Raw genomic sequence first — 18,441 nt, forward strand, 5'->3', positions numbered from 1 at the left:
ACTTTCATGGGGTGAACAGAAAATTTTCAAATTTTTTTATCATTTATTTTTATATAATAAATAGAAACTGACTTCTCCTGTAGCAAAGCGGTTACTGGCTGGAATTGAACCAAATTTTGTGTGTAGGCTTAAATTAGGTAACCTAACAATTTTATCAAGTAGCCAGTACGATTTGAGAAAAAAAGTCATTTTTGAAAAGCCCTAATACACAGGCTATATACGCTTCGTGTCAGTTGCCAATGTTTTCGTGGCGAACACAAACGCAGGCTCATCGATTGTTGCTATGCGGTACCTGTCTGAGATAAGATGATATTATTTATCCAACAAGAGCACTCCACTTTGTTAAGTTTATATCATTGCACTAAATTTTTCAGCAGACTATCGGTATTTATAAGCTGTAAGCCCTAACGCTTTAGCGTTCTTCGCGATGATGCACGATAAACGGTCAATTTTTCAACACAACGACTAAAGTACGATTTGGGGCGAGAGACCGTCGAGGTATACGTTCCACAACAGCAACGTCTTGGTTGCGGGTCGCATTTTCTGATCTGGTCTGGGTTTTTACTGACTTGACAAAATAAATGAATCGATCTATTTTATACAGGTAGGCTACTCACCGCAGTCTCACCCTTGCTTTCATTGTAGTGTATTAACTTGTAAGATCCAGCGCTATTAAACCCGGAAGCGACTTCTTGAGTCTTCTCACTCATACTCGCAAACTCACTACCATTTTGACCACCGTATGTCTTGAAACTAGTCCCTTCGTTTTCACTGATGTGCTCGGTCGCTTGGTTTACAATTCCTTCCATACAAATACTTATAACGTAGCACTGAGTAAATACAACGTATGTTCATCACACGCGGTTTCGCATTTTTCCGCTTCCGAGATACCAAAGATAAGCGATAAATGATGATCATCATTGCGTCTACTTGCGAGCTGACCACTTTGATATTTATACCAAAAATAGATCCATATTTAACACATGAAATGACGGTAAACCGATCTTGGCTTGCCACCGTCAATCACGCCGAGAATACCGCTGACGGAGACCTTCAGATTTGAGTGAATTGGAAATATAGCGGAAGCACAAGCTCATCTCGGTGTGCGTGAGGACTGCCTGCATTCTCGACGATAAGTTCTATCTAATGATCATCACAATAAAACCTCACCATATACAATTACTACAAATGTTTAGCTGATTCTCATTGTAGGTATATCAGCTCAACGCAAGCATTTCACGCGTGGTTATCTTACGTAGAGAAATAAATGAAGTGACTAATTCATGATTGAATACTTCAATAGCCCCGTCATTTTGCCAGAACTCAACCTCCGCTGCACGCATCGTGAATTAAAATAAACACATACGAGTGTTGACTGGATTCTTGCCGCCCAGGACAAATCATTAACGAGCGAACGATTAAGCATTGTTTAAGTGCACTATACCAACTACCGTAGCAAACTGACATCTTCATCCAACAAACCACACCGATAATTGTGCGTAATATTACATTGACGTAACATTACACATCTCAAACTCCACTGTCTTGAAATCCCGTCTCAATGCGGAGAGTTATCCTGTTTACGCTTCGCTGGAACAACACAATATCAGTGGATCAAGTTTGCATGTCGTAGACCACGTTCTCCAGAATACTCTAATCCGTAGGGAGACTATGAATATACTTTATTGTATTAATATAAGGCAACAAACTGGAACCTTTAAATCGCAATTGATGCCACCTTCCATTATCGTTGATTCCGGTTTGCTTGTATGGAGTGTCGTATGCTCATTGTTTAGTGTTCACTGTTCACAAATGATATGTCCTGGCTATTAGTGCTGTTACTCTAATTTGATAATTTTACCCACTTTGTTCAATAGAGCCTTATCTATCTATGTGTCACAGTTCTTCCCAAACTGATTTTACTCGCGTTCCATTTTTATGATTTATACAGCGTTCGCGTACCACATAAATGGCATCTGACTATAACAGTGTTTCAAAAATGACAACAATGAAAGGCAACTCTTCTTCCCCTGTTCGATATTGCATTCCGCAAGACTACAGCATAAAAGTCGTCAGTGTCCTCCAAACGCGGTTTGTCAAGAAGCAGATTGATCCAGTGAATGAGGATTGGAGTGGAGACGTTCATACCGCCTGATATTTCGCATATGAAATACGTATATCTCTTATATTTAGAATGACCGATAACCGTCACCCAAACCACTAATTACCGTGACGTGAATCGCGTCAGTCAACCGCGAAAAAATTTTCAGTTTTGCGGATTTGAGTCTATACTATATTCTCCGATCGGTCGTAATATAAGATTTATGAAAATTCGATATTTATAATTGGACCACCTACAGCTCTGTAACGTGCCACACAATTGCGGTTCTGATGCATAACACATGGCTATACATTGTGCATAGTCCGGTGATAAGAATAAGGTTTTGATATTGATAGTAAGTGGAATCTGAATTTGAGACTAACCTAACTGCTAGGCGCGAAGTAACGTATAGTGACTTACGAAATCGCAGCAAGATCAACGGAAGAGTCGTAGAATATGGCGTTGGCCTGTTTTATTTCGACAGCCTAGTACACAGTACGCCTATAGTTATGCCTGATTGATGACCGAAGCCTACAAATATCGCTCCATATCAAATCGCGATTCGCCGAAGCTTCTCGCGTATCACTTCAGAGAGTCTCGCGTACCACTAGTGCAGTGGTTCTCAGACTGGGGGCGTGAAAGCATCTGAAGAGAGCGCGAATTTGCGGTTAGCTGGAAAAAAATTTCGCGCTCTGCGCGATTTACCTTTAATTCATAGTTGTTGCTCTGTACAGACTTGGACAACTAGAAAATTTTCACCTATTCCAAATTAGATTAGAATTAGATTACCGGCATTTCGCTCTAAGTTAGTGAAATTAGACAACTAGAATTACCTAGTTGTCCAAGTCTGGCTCTCTGTATACGTATAGCCGTAATTTCATACTATAGAATTCTCTCATCAAGTCATAGGGCGATTTTTTTGACATGTCAAAAAAAGTCAAAATTTAGTCAAAATTGTAGCGTTAGGTCAAAAAATGTCCAAAAATTTTGTAATCTGTATTTCGTTTGTTTCGTAGATTATGCCGTCGGTGAGCTTATCACTTGATATTTTACCGCTTGTAGCCTACTTTATAGGCCTACCGTTGTAGACGGCCCATTGTTTGCTCATTTTGAATTCTTTACTAGTTGCTGACGATTACCCCTGACGAGTGTCAGCCGAAAATATTCGGGTTCATTTCAATATGAATATACTATTCATTGTGAATCATAAACATTCAAATGAAACAAATAGGTTGACATGGTGACAGATGGTGTTATGCTCAACGTACCGCAATATCCTAACTGAAGCAAGACTGCGTGGGCAAAATGAAGCAACACGGTAGTGTGTCACCAGCAGTTTACGCACAACTTGAGTGTTGTCAGCCAACAAATGCTGATGTTGAACGTTCTTTCTCCATTCTTGGCAAGCTACTTAGTAAGGACACACCGGGGCCTACGATACTTATCGCAGTATCGTAGGCCCCGGACACACACTTTCTACCCGAGAATGTGGGAAAGTATCTTTCGTTGTACTACAACAAATTTCAATTATTTCTACCATAACGATGCGTGATGTAACTACTGGAATTCTTCATAGGGCCAGATTTCGTTGAAATAAATTTTTTTCATGTAAAGATTTGTCAGTCTTTGAGTCAAAAGTTTTTCCAGGCCAAACTACTTCGTAAGGACAGACAGTTCCAACCAGAAATGAAGATAAGGAGTACAATTCTAGCATTGTGTGGGAAAACAGCTACTTTGCATACGATAGGTTAAAATTTGGTCACAATCAAATTTTTAAGGTCAAAAAATGTAAAAAAAAAAGATTTTTAGGTCATATTCTTCAGTTTTTAGGTAAAAAAAAGTCGCCCTAGTCATAACCTTCCACGTCATCAAACTATCCATAGGGATTGCTAGCATTCCGGTTGCATTTTGTGCAGTGGCGGCTCGTCCTATAGGGCAACTAGGGCATTGCCCCACCTAAAATTCTGTTCAATAACAATTTAACCATTTATAGACGCACAGCAATCAAAATATACCGAGATCACAGCGAAACCCGCGTTCTTCTTGTGCTTTCGCTTGCAAACGCCCATACATAGCGAAGTCTCTGCGAAAATCGAATTCTCTTCTGTGTTTTCGCTTTGTGAATGCCTAGCCGGGGCTTGCCCCGGTAGCGCTCATAACAAGCTTTCACTATCTATTCTCTCAAAGCCGCGCACAATAAAGAAACGGTGATTTACTCTCTCCTATTCGTAAAATGGCCGAGCAACCGGGGCAAATATGCCTACTCGCCCTTAAGGTGTGATGTAACAATCGTATCTATATCTGAACTCGGTTACCGTAATATGCGTTGAGTCGACCTTTGCTGGAATAGGTCGATTTTGACGGTGTTTCGCACCATGATAATTCTTGAAACTTGGTATGATATGTCGTGAAGGTAGTATTTAACACTGCTCCAAGTTTCAGGCTTGCTACTTAAAGATAATGGTAGTAATTCCGTTTCCGAAGTTCAGTGTGTGCTGATCTATCATGTACATAGTACAGCAAACAGATTTTACTCAAAAGCCGGTATTGGTCTCCATTGATTTTGACGATGTTCTATACCGAGATCGGTCATGACATTTGGCACGGTAAGTGTTAGTATCGACCGCTGTAACAAGTTTTAAGTTTGTCACTGAACTATGTGGGTGGTAATTTCGTTTTCAAAGTCGAGTAAGAGCTGACTCTTCATTTATCGCCAACAAATTTACGCAAAAGCCGTTATTGGTCTCTATTGATTTTAACGATGTTCCATACATAGATCTGTCATGAGCTTTCACACGGTATGTCTTGATTTTAGTATCGAACACGGTGCCAAGTCTTAAAGTTGACACTCAATGATTGAGGCAGTTATTTCGTTTTCGAGGTCGAGTATGGTAGAGATGCGCGCTGATCTGATACTTAGCCTACCTACGTCATTGTGGATCTCACGCAAAAGCCGGTGTCGGTCTGTGCTAATCTATATAGTCTGCGTTCCATAACGAGATCGGTGATGATATTTCCAATGGTATATCTCGATGATCGCACGAAACAGCTAACCAAGATTCTCGGTTTGCATTCAAATATTCACATAATTTTATGTTCGCCAATGTCCATTTCACTGTGAAATTGTGGCCTTCAAACCATTTGCTTACAATCCCCTGTCAATTGCGATAGCTATTTCATTTTCGATGTCGGCTAACAGCTGATCATTCGATCAGCCTATTCCTCGATCTATTTTACTCAAAGTTAGGTGTTCGTCTGTTTGCATTGATTTTGACAGTGTACCATACCGGAATGGGTTATGAGATTGCGTATGCTACTTCTCGATGATTTCTTGTAACAGTATACTAAGTTACGGCTTTTATTCATGTATTTATTGATTAATATATTTTCCAACGGCGATTTCGCAGCAGACTTATAGACAGTAAGCCGTATGTGTTGTGTCACAGTCTCCAGTTTCAAGGCCAAAATGTCCTACGTCCACCTGGTCGTAACCAGAGATGGCCACAGTCCGGTTCAGGAGCCGGAGCAGGATTTCAATGTTTTTTTACATGGCCGGACTGGATCCGGATTTCGAATTTGGGGTGACGGTCGTATTTTAGGGTCTATCGATTTGCGTAATCTATAACTCTACCATGAAATCAAAACGCATGCTACTAAGGATGACCTGATACTTGATTCGTGGCATAGGGACGATTCTTAGTTCACGTACATTTTGTAAAATAATCCTTTGATTAAAAATAAATGAATAAAACATTTGTTACCACACTTCAAGTCACGGCTCACCGGCAAACCTCTCGCGGCACCTACGTTAAAATCAATGTTGTCGGGAAATTCATGTGACCATCATAAAGTTACTTTTTTACGTTGGAAAACGCCATTGTGACGTCATGTTGATAAAAGTCGCTCGCAGCCCTTGCCCCACCACCCGATATTGTCACGAGCCGCCACTGATTTTGTGATATGACAATAAGGAGGCGCGACGTGTCTAAAAAAGTTTGACAACCACCGCACTAGTGGTAAGCGTACCAGTTTCGAAACCACTGATCTATCAATATTGACAAAATTTACTCTGACTAATAATCTCGCGACTAGAAAAATGTACGCACACTATATTTTTCATAACAATATTCGCGATTTTGGGGCATACCAAGCCGCTAGAAACAAATATATATAAGTCTTGCGTTCGCCGTTAGCTATATTTCTGCTCGTTCGTGAAGTAATGCCGTTTGTGAATCTGATGTATAAAGGATAATGAATGAAATTATGAATGAAATGAATGAAATGAAATGAAATGAATGAAATTACCCATAGAATAAAGAGGGGTCTGGGAGCTCCGTCTCCCAGAGTTTAGGTTGATTACGCTATGAGGAAGCCAGAGTTTTCGGGGTTGAATGTGAATTTCAACCGGTTGAATGTGATTCATATTTGGGTTGCATTGTCAAAAACACGACTAAACATAGCTGGTTGGAAATAATCAGCAACACCCGTCACATAAAAGCCATTGTGTTGTTTTGTGTTGATTGTTTTAGGGTCCGTGAATCATTTTACGAAATTCCAGGAGACCGTACGACTGCAACATATATACATACACGGATTCGTTTCGTAACAATGGACCCCAGCTGTCGAGTAGCCGTGAGACGGGGCGGTTGATCATCCTATAGGGCGCCCAAGACCAACGATTTTTTTTGGAGGGGTGACGAAGTGCTGCCACCGATCAAAGATAATCCAAGGATTATCATCGAAAAACTCACATAACCCAGCTTCTTTTGGTCGGAATTGAGTCAAATTTGTTTTGCATCGTCATCAGCTCAACAAATTGATGGGGTTGGCAAAAAAAATGAATTTTTTTTCAATTTTCCCTAATAAATTAAAAATTTTAATTGGATCTGCGGAATCCTATACTTGTCAGAATTAAACCAAATTTGGTGTGCAACGTTTTTTAGGGTAACCTGACAATATAATCAGTGAATGGCTGGGATCCGGGAAAAAAGTTATTTTTGAACAGCCCTAGTGTACACTGTACGGTAGGCTACATAAATATAGGTGTAGTTCTGTCAGCAGAAATAGATAGACAGCAGCACTCTTGTTAATCGTACCTTTTTAATTCTTTCTGCGTCGGCAATCGACATTCTCTCTGACGGTTGAAAGGATCAACAGTGGAAGAATAGTCCCGAGCCTTGGCTACTGGTGAGCTATTTCAGCGACATATATCATGTAGGCTATATAAACGAAAAATCCCAAAACTGTAAGGTCTATTGGAGTGTCAAGCACTTCTCGTCCATGTTTTGCTGTCTAACATCTAACCTGAGCGAATTGGAAGCATTGCTATTGGCGATATTGCATCTTAATACAGATAGCTATATCCCATACTACTACATAGAATATTATTATCGTTCACTAGCAATCGTCAGGGTACTCGAGACACTCAAATTTTGAATTTTGCCAATTAACGTCCTCTTGATCACAACAAACGCCAAGCTGCGTAACGCATAGTCTACTATAGTATACGTGAATAGGCAGCGCCTGAAGCGTCTTAGAGAGGGTCGTATTATCTTGCCGTCGCATTTCTCACTCGTGTTTGTAACCTATACGTGATGACTGCATTATTGCTGTGTACATATTGAGGTAGGATTTTTTTTGTAACTTGTTGCTGACTGTATGGATTTTATGTTTGTGGAAGTAAAACACCTATAAAACCATACATCAAAGCACCACACCTGGGCCCATATAGCAATATCAACGCAGTTATCGCTTATTCTCAAACTCATCACATGGACGAGGCAGATAATTCTCTTGTCGTGTAACTATTTTTAGGCACATAATTCATTCCAGTGCCATTATGCATGGAACCATATATATAAAATATTTCGTTTCATTTTTAAGTTATAATCGCATACATATCGAATATGACAATAAAAATCCACCTTGTAGTATTGCTGGTACTTATCCAGATCATGGGATAATGGGCTAGCTTCTCCAGCGCCACCCGCTCCGGTTCCGATTATTGTCTGTGCGACCGATTTAGTTGATACAGATCCCTGATCTTGTGTAACCTGAACGAGAACGCTAAAATCTGATTATATTTTTAAATTACAGTTAAAATGGTGCGAACAATGATTTTGATGAAGAGTAAATCGTTCATTATGAAGTCAAAACAGTATGAATGTCAAATCTTTTATGAGACCACAAAGAATGAAATGCCAGTTCTACATATCACATTAACGATAGGGTTACCATACGTCCTCTTTTCAGAGGATTTGTCCTCTATTTTGAAAGTATCCTCGGAGGACGCCGTTTTGTCCTCTTTTTTTGAGATTTTGTCCTCTTTTTTGAGAATTTTGGTCATATCTATAGCAAAATTCAACTGACATGCCGTAAATCAGCACCGGAGTTACGCTCCGGCGAGTATTTCGGGAGCCGAGGGGAAAGTTGACCTTTTTTCTTTTTTTAGTCAACCAACCAATGTGGGAAAAATTTACCGTTTTTTGAGAATTCTCCTACGGTTTTGCAAGTTTGTAAATTCTGAAAAAGTGTCCTCTTTTCATATTTCAAAAATATGGTAACCCTAATTAACGATGATATGGTGTTTCATCGACTATACCTATTTAATTTCCTGTGGATTTATCACGAATTCACAGATGTCATTTTCACTAACGCGTGATATGCCAAGCAATCGAGGTTTTTACAGCCTTCAACGGTGAAAAATAGAATTGAAACTATAATTTTCGTTGATCAATTACCTCTCAGAGCTAGAGAGCTCCGAACAAAAAAATTCTTTGCTACGCGACTCGAATCATTACATGCAATATGTGAAATAAGTAAACAGACCTGACTATAAGGCGGAGGAGATTTGATTGGAGGAAGGGTCCCTGTCTTGACGTTATGAATATCAGGTGCGGCAACCGCTGTTGCGACAGCAGACAGTGACGTTGCGGTGGTGCTTTTGAGATCTATGGGAGGTAATGTCTTTGGAGCGGGATTATAGTAAACTGCCTTATGAGTGTCATCAGTTTGATGCTCCTTTTCTTCTGGTATAACAATCGATGGAACGTCCTCATCCCCGACATGAGAATCTGAAAGGTTACGTAGCTTGATCACGCGTGCTTGTGAAAGTGAATATCAAATTTTGCATTTGTCACATAACAATCATTAGAGGCGATAATGCCGCTAATATTGCTAGATCAGTGGTTCTTAACCTTTCTAACCAGCGGATCTAGGGTTGCATTAAAAACAAATGGATGTTTAAAAAATGTTTTCAACAGTGTTTTAAACAAAGGCCTTTTAAAAAAATGTGTTTTTTTCATGTTGTATAATTATGCCATTATTGTGTAAAGACTTTCCAAAAAACATGTCGTATGAACCTACCAGAGATGAGCGGATTAGGAATTTCTATGTCCTAATCCAATCCAAATCCGGAACCTCAAATCCAAATCCAAATCCTAATCCATAACTTTTTCATATTCAAGTCCATGTCCAATCCTAATCCGATTCTAACTGGAAATTCAGAAAAAAATGGTAATTTATACAAGGGAGAAATTGGAAAATATTCTTTCACAACCAACGATTCCCTTGATTCAAGATAACTTAGTAACCATAATTACATTAATAACTGATCTGAATAAAGTTTGTCGCCATTCGCCACACGACATATTGATCTCCCAGAAAATTGGTAAATCCAATCCAAATCCTAATCCGTTCAGAAAAAAATCTCTAATCCTAATCCAATCCAAATCCGACAAAATTTCACAAATCCTGTTTTTTCAAATCCTAATCCTAATCCATGCTCATCTCTGGAACCTACGGACGATTACCACCTGGAAATAGACTTCTGTCTGTCTGTCTGTCTGTCTGTCCACCGGATTTAGCCGACATATACGATATGGGATGGTTCGAACCCTCGACATAGTCGGTTCAGCAGCTATAGTACGCAGATGTGGATCATTTGTACGGAATGAATGTTCTGATGATGATTACCGCCGGCCGTAAATATATGCTGCATGACCATGTAGTCCTGGTTAAAGATATTTCGGTCCGCATATGACAGGGGTTGGAAGCCTATTTCGCCAAGAGTTATATTTACTCCATGTTTCCTATTGTGAATGTCAATCCACTATGACGTCACAATTGAATATTCGTAACGTCATGGCTTAAGAAAAAACACTAAAAAACATGTTTTAAACAGGGGGCCTTGGTTTAAACATGTTTGTTTTAAATGCAACCCTACGCGGAACACTTACGCGCTAATCTTCAAGCCCTCGCTGAACCCCAAATTTTCGCGCTAACTCATACGAACAAAAGTTCACCACAATACACATTTAACTACACATCCAATACATTACTATGGATTATCTGGTTCACAAAATGACCTGTGCAATGTGCATCAACAGAGTGTTAAAAGAACAAGGCCATTAAAACGTAATTTTCCCACAAAACCAAAACATTATAATGAATCAGTGCAACGTCGGCTGTTCCCATCAGGACCGTAACTGCCGCACCCCAAACCCCGAATTGAGGAGGCCGAACTCGAAGGGGCCCAAAATTATTTGGTCAATTGACATCATCAATTAAAGAGTATATCGAAAATTTATGCAACTTCTTCATAATTTTTTGCGCTGTGCGCGATTTGATGTTGCCAAATATCTTGATTATTAGATGCCCTTCTACCAAGAAAAAAACGCATGTTTTATAGAAATGGGCATTGCGCCGTCGCCCGTTACCGCGCCACGGCGCACCGTTTTCGGCCATGTAACATGCGACTCCGAGAAGTGTTCCAGAACGATCGGCAGAGAGAATACCTTAGCCGACAAGGACTGCCCTTATGCTGAGCAAAAGTTTAGTAGACGTTTGGGTGATTTCAATATCTTTTGACATAGCAGACAGGAGGTCACGAAATACCATCATGTATAAACGAAGTCATTATACCAACGGGTCCGTCCGGATATGTTTAATAATTATTTACGAGCCTTGCATTTTCCAAGGCACCTCACTCGCGAGCTCTACCACCAAATCTGATAACGTGAGCTAACAGAGGATAAAAAATTGATATCGATATATATGCGATTCCCGATCATATTGACCGATTCAATCAAAAACTTCAGAAAATATCATCCTATGGGGGCCCAAGACCAACATATTTTTTTGGGGGGGTGCTGACGAAGTGCTGTTTCGGTCCTGTATATCAGAGGTGCAATCTGCGCTTGGCGAAACGTTCTACAACGATATTAAACCTTTATTTTCTCGACGTGTAAGGAACGTGAGCCTGGAAAAAACATTATCCTCGTTCATTTCCCCTGAACATTCCCCTCATCAGCACCAACTAGGCCTACTGCCTTCCAGGCAAATTTGGACGCCGCTGATCGTGGATTATATTCACTCCCCACCCCAGTCGTGTGAGGTCGAAGACTTGAAGGTAAATTGGTATCCGCGGGTTCCCCGCTAGGCGCTCAGCATTTCAAGGATGACAAAGGGTTATGCTGACTCGATAACCTTAATCGATAAAAGTGCCGCGTTGGTGCAGACGAAAATATAATTGATCTATCTTTCTCTATGCATATTTGTGTCAGCCTCCATGCAGTGCAGCCCGAAAACACCGTACCTAGCCGCCTGCCCACCCTTATTGTAGTTGGCATTATATTCAAATTCGTTATGTTATATCTGTTATACTACTAAAATATATGCCAAAATCTGAACAGTTGACTCCATCGATTGATGTCACACTAGCCTACAGATCTTTCATAAAATTTCCCTCTGGTTGACAGCATCTGAGATCTATACTCCAGTGAAGGGCAATATAAAGAGTAGTAAATCATTGAATTAGTGCAGGAGTTAATATCACCAGATATCGTCCTGGGGCAAAAAGCAGAGTAGCTAAAAGCGATATTTTCCCCCTAATTCCTACCCACCTACTCCAGTGATCTTGAGACCAAGGCCTCGCGGCCCTCGTCACCCGTTTATGGATTTCCACTGCTGTGGCAAATTATATTGACCAATATATTTGTTTTCGTCTCTGAAAAGTTTATTTTCCTGCCCTACGCTCCTTCTTCCGCAGAAATAGGCCTATAATTTTATCTGAGCTCCTGTATTCCCGATTAAGTAGAGTTACTCAGACGAGTAGGCTTACTATGTTGACCACCTGGGACTGACTAAACGTAGCAAAAGATAAGAAAGACTGCATATCATCGAGAGGGAATAAACTGATATCAAGAAGCGACCTAGTAAACACTTACCGTCAACTTTTGACGAGCGAACTATACTTTTTATCTTTCTTTTCTTGCGCTTCAGCTCTTGATAAGATTTGCGATTCTTCCCGTATACAGCAGTCATACGACTGATACTATCATCACTGGTTCCGCCGGTACCCTCCATCCCGAATTTAGGCACGGTAACCGAACTGGAGTCAAGACGACAACTGACCACGATTAACAAAGCACTACGTCGAAACTACGTTATCATTGTACCGAAATGTTTGCGTAGGCTTTCATTCATACCGTTAAGGAACTACGCGTTCACTATTTGTTAATCGACTCGGCAGACAATGATTTATTCCCAAGCTGAGAGCGATACCTGAGCCTCCACTGTTGCCCAATAGCAACACGTACTATTCGATGGTGAACGAAGCAAGCTCAATCTGAGACCCAGTAAGTTTTGACTTACTACATTAATTAAAATCACAGTCAACGCTGTCGGATTCTTGAGCTATATCCACGAGAATTGCCAATACCGAATAGCTCACAAGACACTAACTCTCGCGCAACCGAACAGGCAGTCTGTCTAACTGTTTAAACAAATCAAGACTAGCTTTTGTCAACCCAAATAGTGAAAATGTGTGAAGCACTGTAGCTCCGGTCAGTAACATTACATCCTGCCTGCCACTAGGGCTGGGCAAAATCGAGTACCTGAGTGATTCGATTCTGAATCACGTATTATGCTTCGAGTCGAGTATCTATCATTATGACGTCATACCAGTATGAAAGATATCGAAAGGTTAAATATGTACCTTTTATGCTACCTCAAAGAATATAATGCCTGTTTTGCACCACAAAGTAAATTTGTAGCTCTGTAATACATCTTTTGTATGATATGATACGATCAATCGTGGTTTCAAGGCTGCCACATTTGAACATACTGTCGATACTATAATTTTCATCGATAAATCAACTCTTAGTAGCATCGAAAGCATAATTTCAGTACTCGAAAAACTCATATTTTACTACTCGACTCGAATCATTGAAATAAATACTCGATTCAGATTCGAGTACTCGAATCATTCTGCCCAGCCCTACCTGCCACTTAAGCCACCCAGTTTTCACAGAAATGAACAAACATAATGCAGATAGTCGGATTTTGAAATTTTTATTAACTTCAGACTTATCATATTAGCGGTTGCCAGGGCGACCACCATCTCGTTGCGGACCACCATAGCTTGGCACAGTTGTCTGCATCAATTGTAGATTTGGGATTCCAGAGAAGTCCTGCAAAAAGTAGGAATGTAGAGGATGCGTAGCCAACATGATCCAATTCTTTGTAGAACATTAAATTGTTCAGATTTGCCAATGCGAATTTTTCAAACAGACAGATATGAATGGAACGAGTATCAAAATCTTCAGCTTCTATTCAAAGTCAAGCCACATCAAACGAATGCTAACTACAAGAAGGTGGTTCCAGCAATGAAATATCATAAGCTATAGTCAACCATTGACTCTTCTAATATCGACGGGGTGGAATCAAATCAGCTATGTCCATTTTTTCAAATTTTGAGATCCGTTTTTCAAATAATAGAAAATAATGTTTTTGTAATAATTTCATATTTATTGGCCACGTTAGGTAACGTTTCTCACATTGCTATAAAGTTAATCGTGGCCGAAAAAAAAAGAAAACTTTATATAAACTCTGCGACGATATAGAATATGCTAGAATCTTGGATGGATTTCATTGTTACACCGACCTCTTGGGCTGCACAGTGCACAATATGCAATAGTATCGCACAATTGGAAAACCACACAAATCTGTACTGTGACTACCAAAGAATTATTCGCATTGGCAAATGCTGATAATTGGTCTCATATGAGGTAGTGACTGGTTATCATCACAGCAAAGCTAAGATTAGAATTATAATCACAGACCAATTACAATCGAGCATAACAAACATTCGAAATGCAAACAATTTTCACTCCAACAACAAATCTTGTCACTAATTATCATGGTGACAAAACAACATGCGTTTAGTTATATACAATTCAACATTACAGCGAGTTCTGCAGTAAGCAACACCCAAGAAATAACCATACACAATGAAAACTGGAGCAGAGAATCAAATTAGGCATGCAGAGATTAGATTAAAAACGATTACCCAATCCCAAATTTTAGCAATACCACAACATGTAGTGACGCAGAAATATGAACTTAATCATGTGTATTGCTACAAAGAAATAGGTTGCAATGCGTTGTAAAGATCATGACTTGATGCACACAACTAGTAGCCAATGACCTTGAGAATTGACTGTACTTTCCTTAATCAATTAGCTCCAAACACTTCTGATCACACATGTGTCACGACTATGCCGTGTTATAAACCGCTGATCGAAAGTAAAACTGGGCACACAAAGAAAAAAAAACTGAACAAATTTTAGGATGGAGCGGCTTCCCAATAAATTAAAAATTTCAACTATGCTATTTCGTTTCCCACAGCACACACAGTATTCAGATAAACATCTTCTGGCTATATCCGACAGTATGCATTACATACCAAGATTTTCAACATTTCCTTGGTAGTGGCATCGACTTCGATAACTTCTTGATCGAGAGCAGATTGCTCAGGAACGTAGTTATCTCGTCTCTCCCTTTCCTCTTCTTGAAGTTTGATGGAGATGCCACGAACCGGACCTTGCCGAATACGCTTCATCAAGTGAGTGATAAACCTTGAAGCAAAAATGAAAATCGATAAACAGACGAACCCAAATCCCACAAAAGATCTATGTGAAATGAAACTGTACATCAAGTTGGCATTGTACAGATCCCACACAAAATTCTGATAGATGTCAGATCAACTCGGTATAATTGCTGAGCTGACAAAACATGTTTAAGCAATGCCAACAAGATAGCGCAAGGTGGAGCGTCCGGCTTCTCGGTCTATAGTTCGTGGGTTCAATTCCCGGCCTGGTCACACCAACAGCCTGATCAGTAAAACTGGTATTCATGGGTATAATGCGCGCTTTCCTTGTCTAGCGCCAGCGGCATATGCACATCATGCACTTCTGGTAATCGGTGTATACGCAGCAAGAACATGAATATCCAGAAAATTTGGGTGAAATAAGAGGTGCTAGACATGAATCGTGGAAGAAGTCTTACCATCTTTTATGCAAAGAAAAAATGAGCAGAAAGTTTTCAGTAGAAATTCATATCACTTGCACCTTAACCAAACAGAATGTGATTTCCGTATTTTCATAATGTAGCCCAAAGTTGGATGCACTTGTTCTCAAATGGGTCCGTCTACTTTGCACATGTCAACTATGCTGCAGCTGTTCCAGTAGGAAATCACCTCCGGAGCATAACAATGCGCAGAATGTGTCCGCAGAAAATTTTACGGTAATTTATAAACCGAGACCACTGACATGACGAAAATGACACGAAACTTTCATCAAATCCGCCAAATCAAATATACGATCGAACTTGATCTTAAAATTCATGCAAAGCGAGGATGTTGCGGCATAAAATCATTTTTGTAAGGCTTCATGGAGTTACATTACTTCGGAAGTGGGTTTATACGACTAGGGGCAATATAAAGGAGAACGTGCAGTTTGTAGGTCTTTCATAATAACACAACATAGCTGTGACAACCATGACCAACTCCAAAATACACCAGAAACCAGAACACTTTCAAAATGGGTTATTATCACTCCTGGAAGACTCGAGGTTGACTATCAAATTTCTAGAATATTTCAAAGATGAGTACAGCAGCTTGTACAATATGTATAATATATAAAAGTTAACCAATGTCTCAAGTGATATGAAAATCATCATTTTCAACAAAACATACATGTAAGAGGTATATATAAATTATATACCTGATTTACTGTAACTGATTCACTTTTTGAACAATCCAGGCCTATCGTTTGTTGTATAGTTCAACAGGAAGATACCCGTTTCACCAAGTTCATGACATAAAGGTTTGTGATGATGTAATATGATGAAACTTCTCTCTTCTTCATCACAATTGGGCTAGGTTCATATAGAAATTAATTGATAGGTCCCGCCGAACAAGATTTTGTTGAAGCAGCAATGTACAAATTTTAACATGCAAATTGGCATTGCAAATTAGGTAAAACCAACAGACATTTTTAATGTCGGTCTAAAAATCAATAATTTGCTTGTAACTTTTTTTCTGTACATTTTCAAGACGAAATTCTATTGAAGTGAGATAGAAACATGTTGCTTCCGCAGCTTTTAAGCCCAAAACTAGCCTTCTAGCATAAGCGGTTATTGAGATATGGCAAAATTAGCTATTTTCGGCTCGTTTCGTGAAATTGCACGGCCACTAGAGGGTGCAGAAACCTGAAATTATGATAGAAGTAATTCATTTGAGATTTGGGGATAAATATTAAAGGCACTTTCTGAAATTCGAATTTTTCTTTTTTTCACTCCACCCTACTATATATTCATATTGTAGAATATATTCCGTCCATGGCCACCATAAGACGATATCAGTGAATGTAAGCTCCAAGATTAGAAAAACGTTTTGCTGTTTCAACATGATATAACTATTGTTTGATGTTCTACTCCGCTAATCTAGTTGTTCATGGTAGCATTTCGTTGCCATGGTAGGCAATTCACGAATCACTAGACTAGCAACATTACCGTCCTGGCCAGAGTGGAATCGGTGGCAACGTCACGCGAGCATTTATAGCTGATTAATGAATTATGCTGACGTCACAAAGCGATAATAGAGTCTAGATCCAGAATAAGGCACTTGCGCTTCACAATGAACGCAAGCAAGCGTGGCATTTGCGCAACAGCGAATATACGGCCTAACCCTAGTCCGCAAATACCAGTTTTATGTTAGCACGCTGCGTCGTTTATCAAGTAATTCAGTCACGCGAGAAATCCGTCTGTCACGCGCAACATGTTGTCGAAAACAACCACCGATTCAAGTCTGGTGTCCTGGCATATCGAAAATCTCAGGAAACTACTCCACGTTTTTGAAACATGATTGGAATGCATAACTATCAACCATATCGCAAGCATCTCTACTGCAATGCGCCGGAATGGAATTGGTGGCAACGTCAAGCAGGATTTTCTGTTTATTTGCTCAATTATTCTATACAAAAAAGCTCTCATCACGGAGGATTTATTTCAAAAAAAGAACCGAGATTCCATATAGGGCAATGCCCAGATTCATGCAGGTGTTTTTATTTACATTACCCAGCAATTTGGTTGCGAAGCTTCTTGCTTGGGATGATTGCGATCTCTTCACATACTCTTTTGTTGGTGTGAAAGTCAAGAGTGAGACGAGTGTAGTACTTCTCAATGATAACCCTAGCCGCCTTTTTCACGGTTTTAGTCCTGACACGACCCTGTAAAGTTAACGGTGAAACGTCATGAAAGGCATATGTTTACAACAGAAAATCCAAATACAGACAAATTCACACGTATAAATATGCCATAAATACCAGAAATGAAGATGTCGTGCTTATCACATCCGAGGATTAAGGAGATACGAGCGAGAACATTACGGACACCTACCATGGTTGGAGTCTTACGAGAAAGAGAACAGGGGTTTCGTATTCAATCAATCGTATCGTTGTGACATCGAACTCATTCATGCATATCAGATCATTGAGTTTTGAAAGTGCCAGACTTTAGACGTCATCGGTTATTAATGCGAATATATTTATCATCATAGAATGCCGTCGTGCAGGATGTATAGTGATATGACGTATGCAGTCAGGTATGTGTCTACAATTGTACATTTTTTTAATTTTGCGGATATTAAAGTTCAAGTTCAAGTTTTTCATAAAATTTCATCACTTCAAAAGATCACAAGTATCAAAAGTTGTTCACAAATATTTCTCCAATAGTCTGCCTCCTGTGTTTGATGACTTTTTCATACCTGCTAAACATGTCCATTCCCATTACACGAGATCCTCATCTAAAGGAAACATCTACTTACCCCCACCCAACAGCAACCTAACTAAGAGATCTATCGACTACTCGGGACCTATCATCTGGAATGCATTACCACCACATATCCGTGAATTGCCTTATAATAGATTCAAAAAAGCCCTACTTGATCACCTCTTGTCGTTACACTAACACTGTTGCCCTACCTCGCCCAGACATTGCGT

General features: G+C 39.7%; 2 protein-coding genes across 6 annotated transcripts in view; both read right to left on the minus strand.

The window, feature by feature from the left end:
* LOC145446145 (anoctamin-5-like) overlaps positions 1–12,710 on the minus strand; it is a 36,762-nt gene extending 24,052 nt beyond the window's left edge. Inside the window, exons 1-3 of one of the 5 annotated variants that reach the window (XM_080324379.1) lie at positions 12,328–12,710; positions 8,930–9,174; positions 8,026–8,154 (exon numbers count right to left, since the gene is read on the minus strand). In XM_080324379.1, coding sequence (XP_080180505.1) covers positions 8,026–8,154; positions 8,930–9,174; positions 12,328–12,466 — 513 coding nt within the window. In that variant the 5' untranslated portion in view covers positions 12,467–12,710. Of the gene's footprint in view, positions 1–617; positions 7,172–7,197; positions 7,321–8,025; positions 8,155–8,929; positions 9,175–12,327 lie in introns of those variants that run through there. The other 4 variants (XM_080324378.1, XM_080324380.1, XM_080324383.1 and 1 more) reach the window with 4 other exon arrangements.
* Positions 12,711–13,437: 727 nt separating this feature from the next.
* LOC145446157 (small ribosomal subunit protein eS17-like) lies at positions 13,438–17,976 on the minus strand. The gene is made up of 4 exons (XM_080324393.1): positions 17,840–17,976; positions 17,519–17,670; positions 14,847–15,018; positions 13,438–13,572 (listed from the first exon to the last, which is right to left on the minus strand). The coding sequence occupies exons 1-4, from the start codon at positions 17,840–17,842 to the stop codon at positions 13,477–13,479; spliced, it is 423 nt and encodes a 140-aa protein (XP_080180519.1). The 5' UTR covers positions 17,843–17,976; the 3' UTR covers positions 13,438–13,476.
* Positions 17,977–18,441: the final 465 nt, after the last annotated feature.

Source organism: Botryllus schlosseri, chromosome 9 (assembly GCF_051294905.1).
Source record: "Botryllus schlosseri isolate E-star chromosome 9, Bs_hap1, whole genome shotgun sequence".
Lineage (NCBI taxonomy): Eukaryota > Metazoa > Chordata > Ascidiacea > Stolidobranchia > Styelidae > Botryllus > Botryllus schlosseri.

Excerpts from the sequence above, each read along its gene's own strand:
- LOC145446157 (XM_080324393.1), bottom strand. Across the intron at positions 15,019-17,518 it reads CTTCGCAACCAAATTGCTGG|GTTTATCACTCACTTGATGA; the intron begins GTAATGTAAATA and ends TTTTGCTTCAAG. Across the intron at positions 13,573-14,846 it reads AGGAAATGTTGAAAATCTTG|GACTTCTCTGGAATCCCAAA; the intron begins GTATGTAATGCA and ends TACTTTTTGCAG.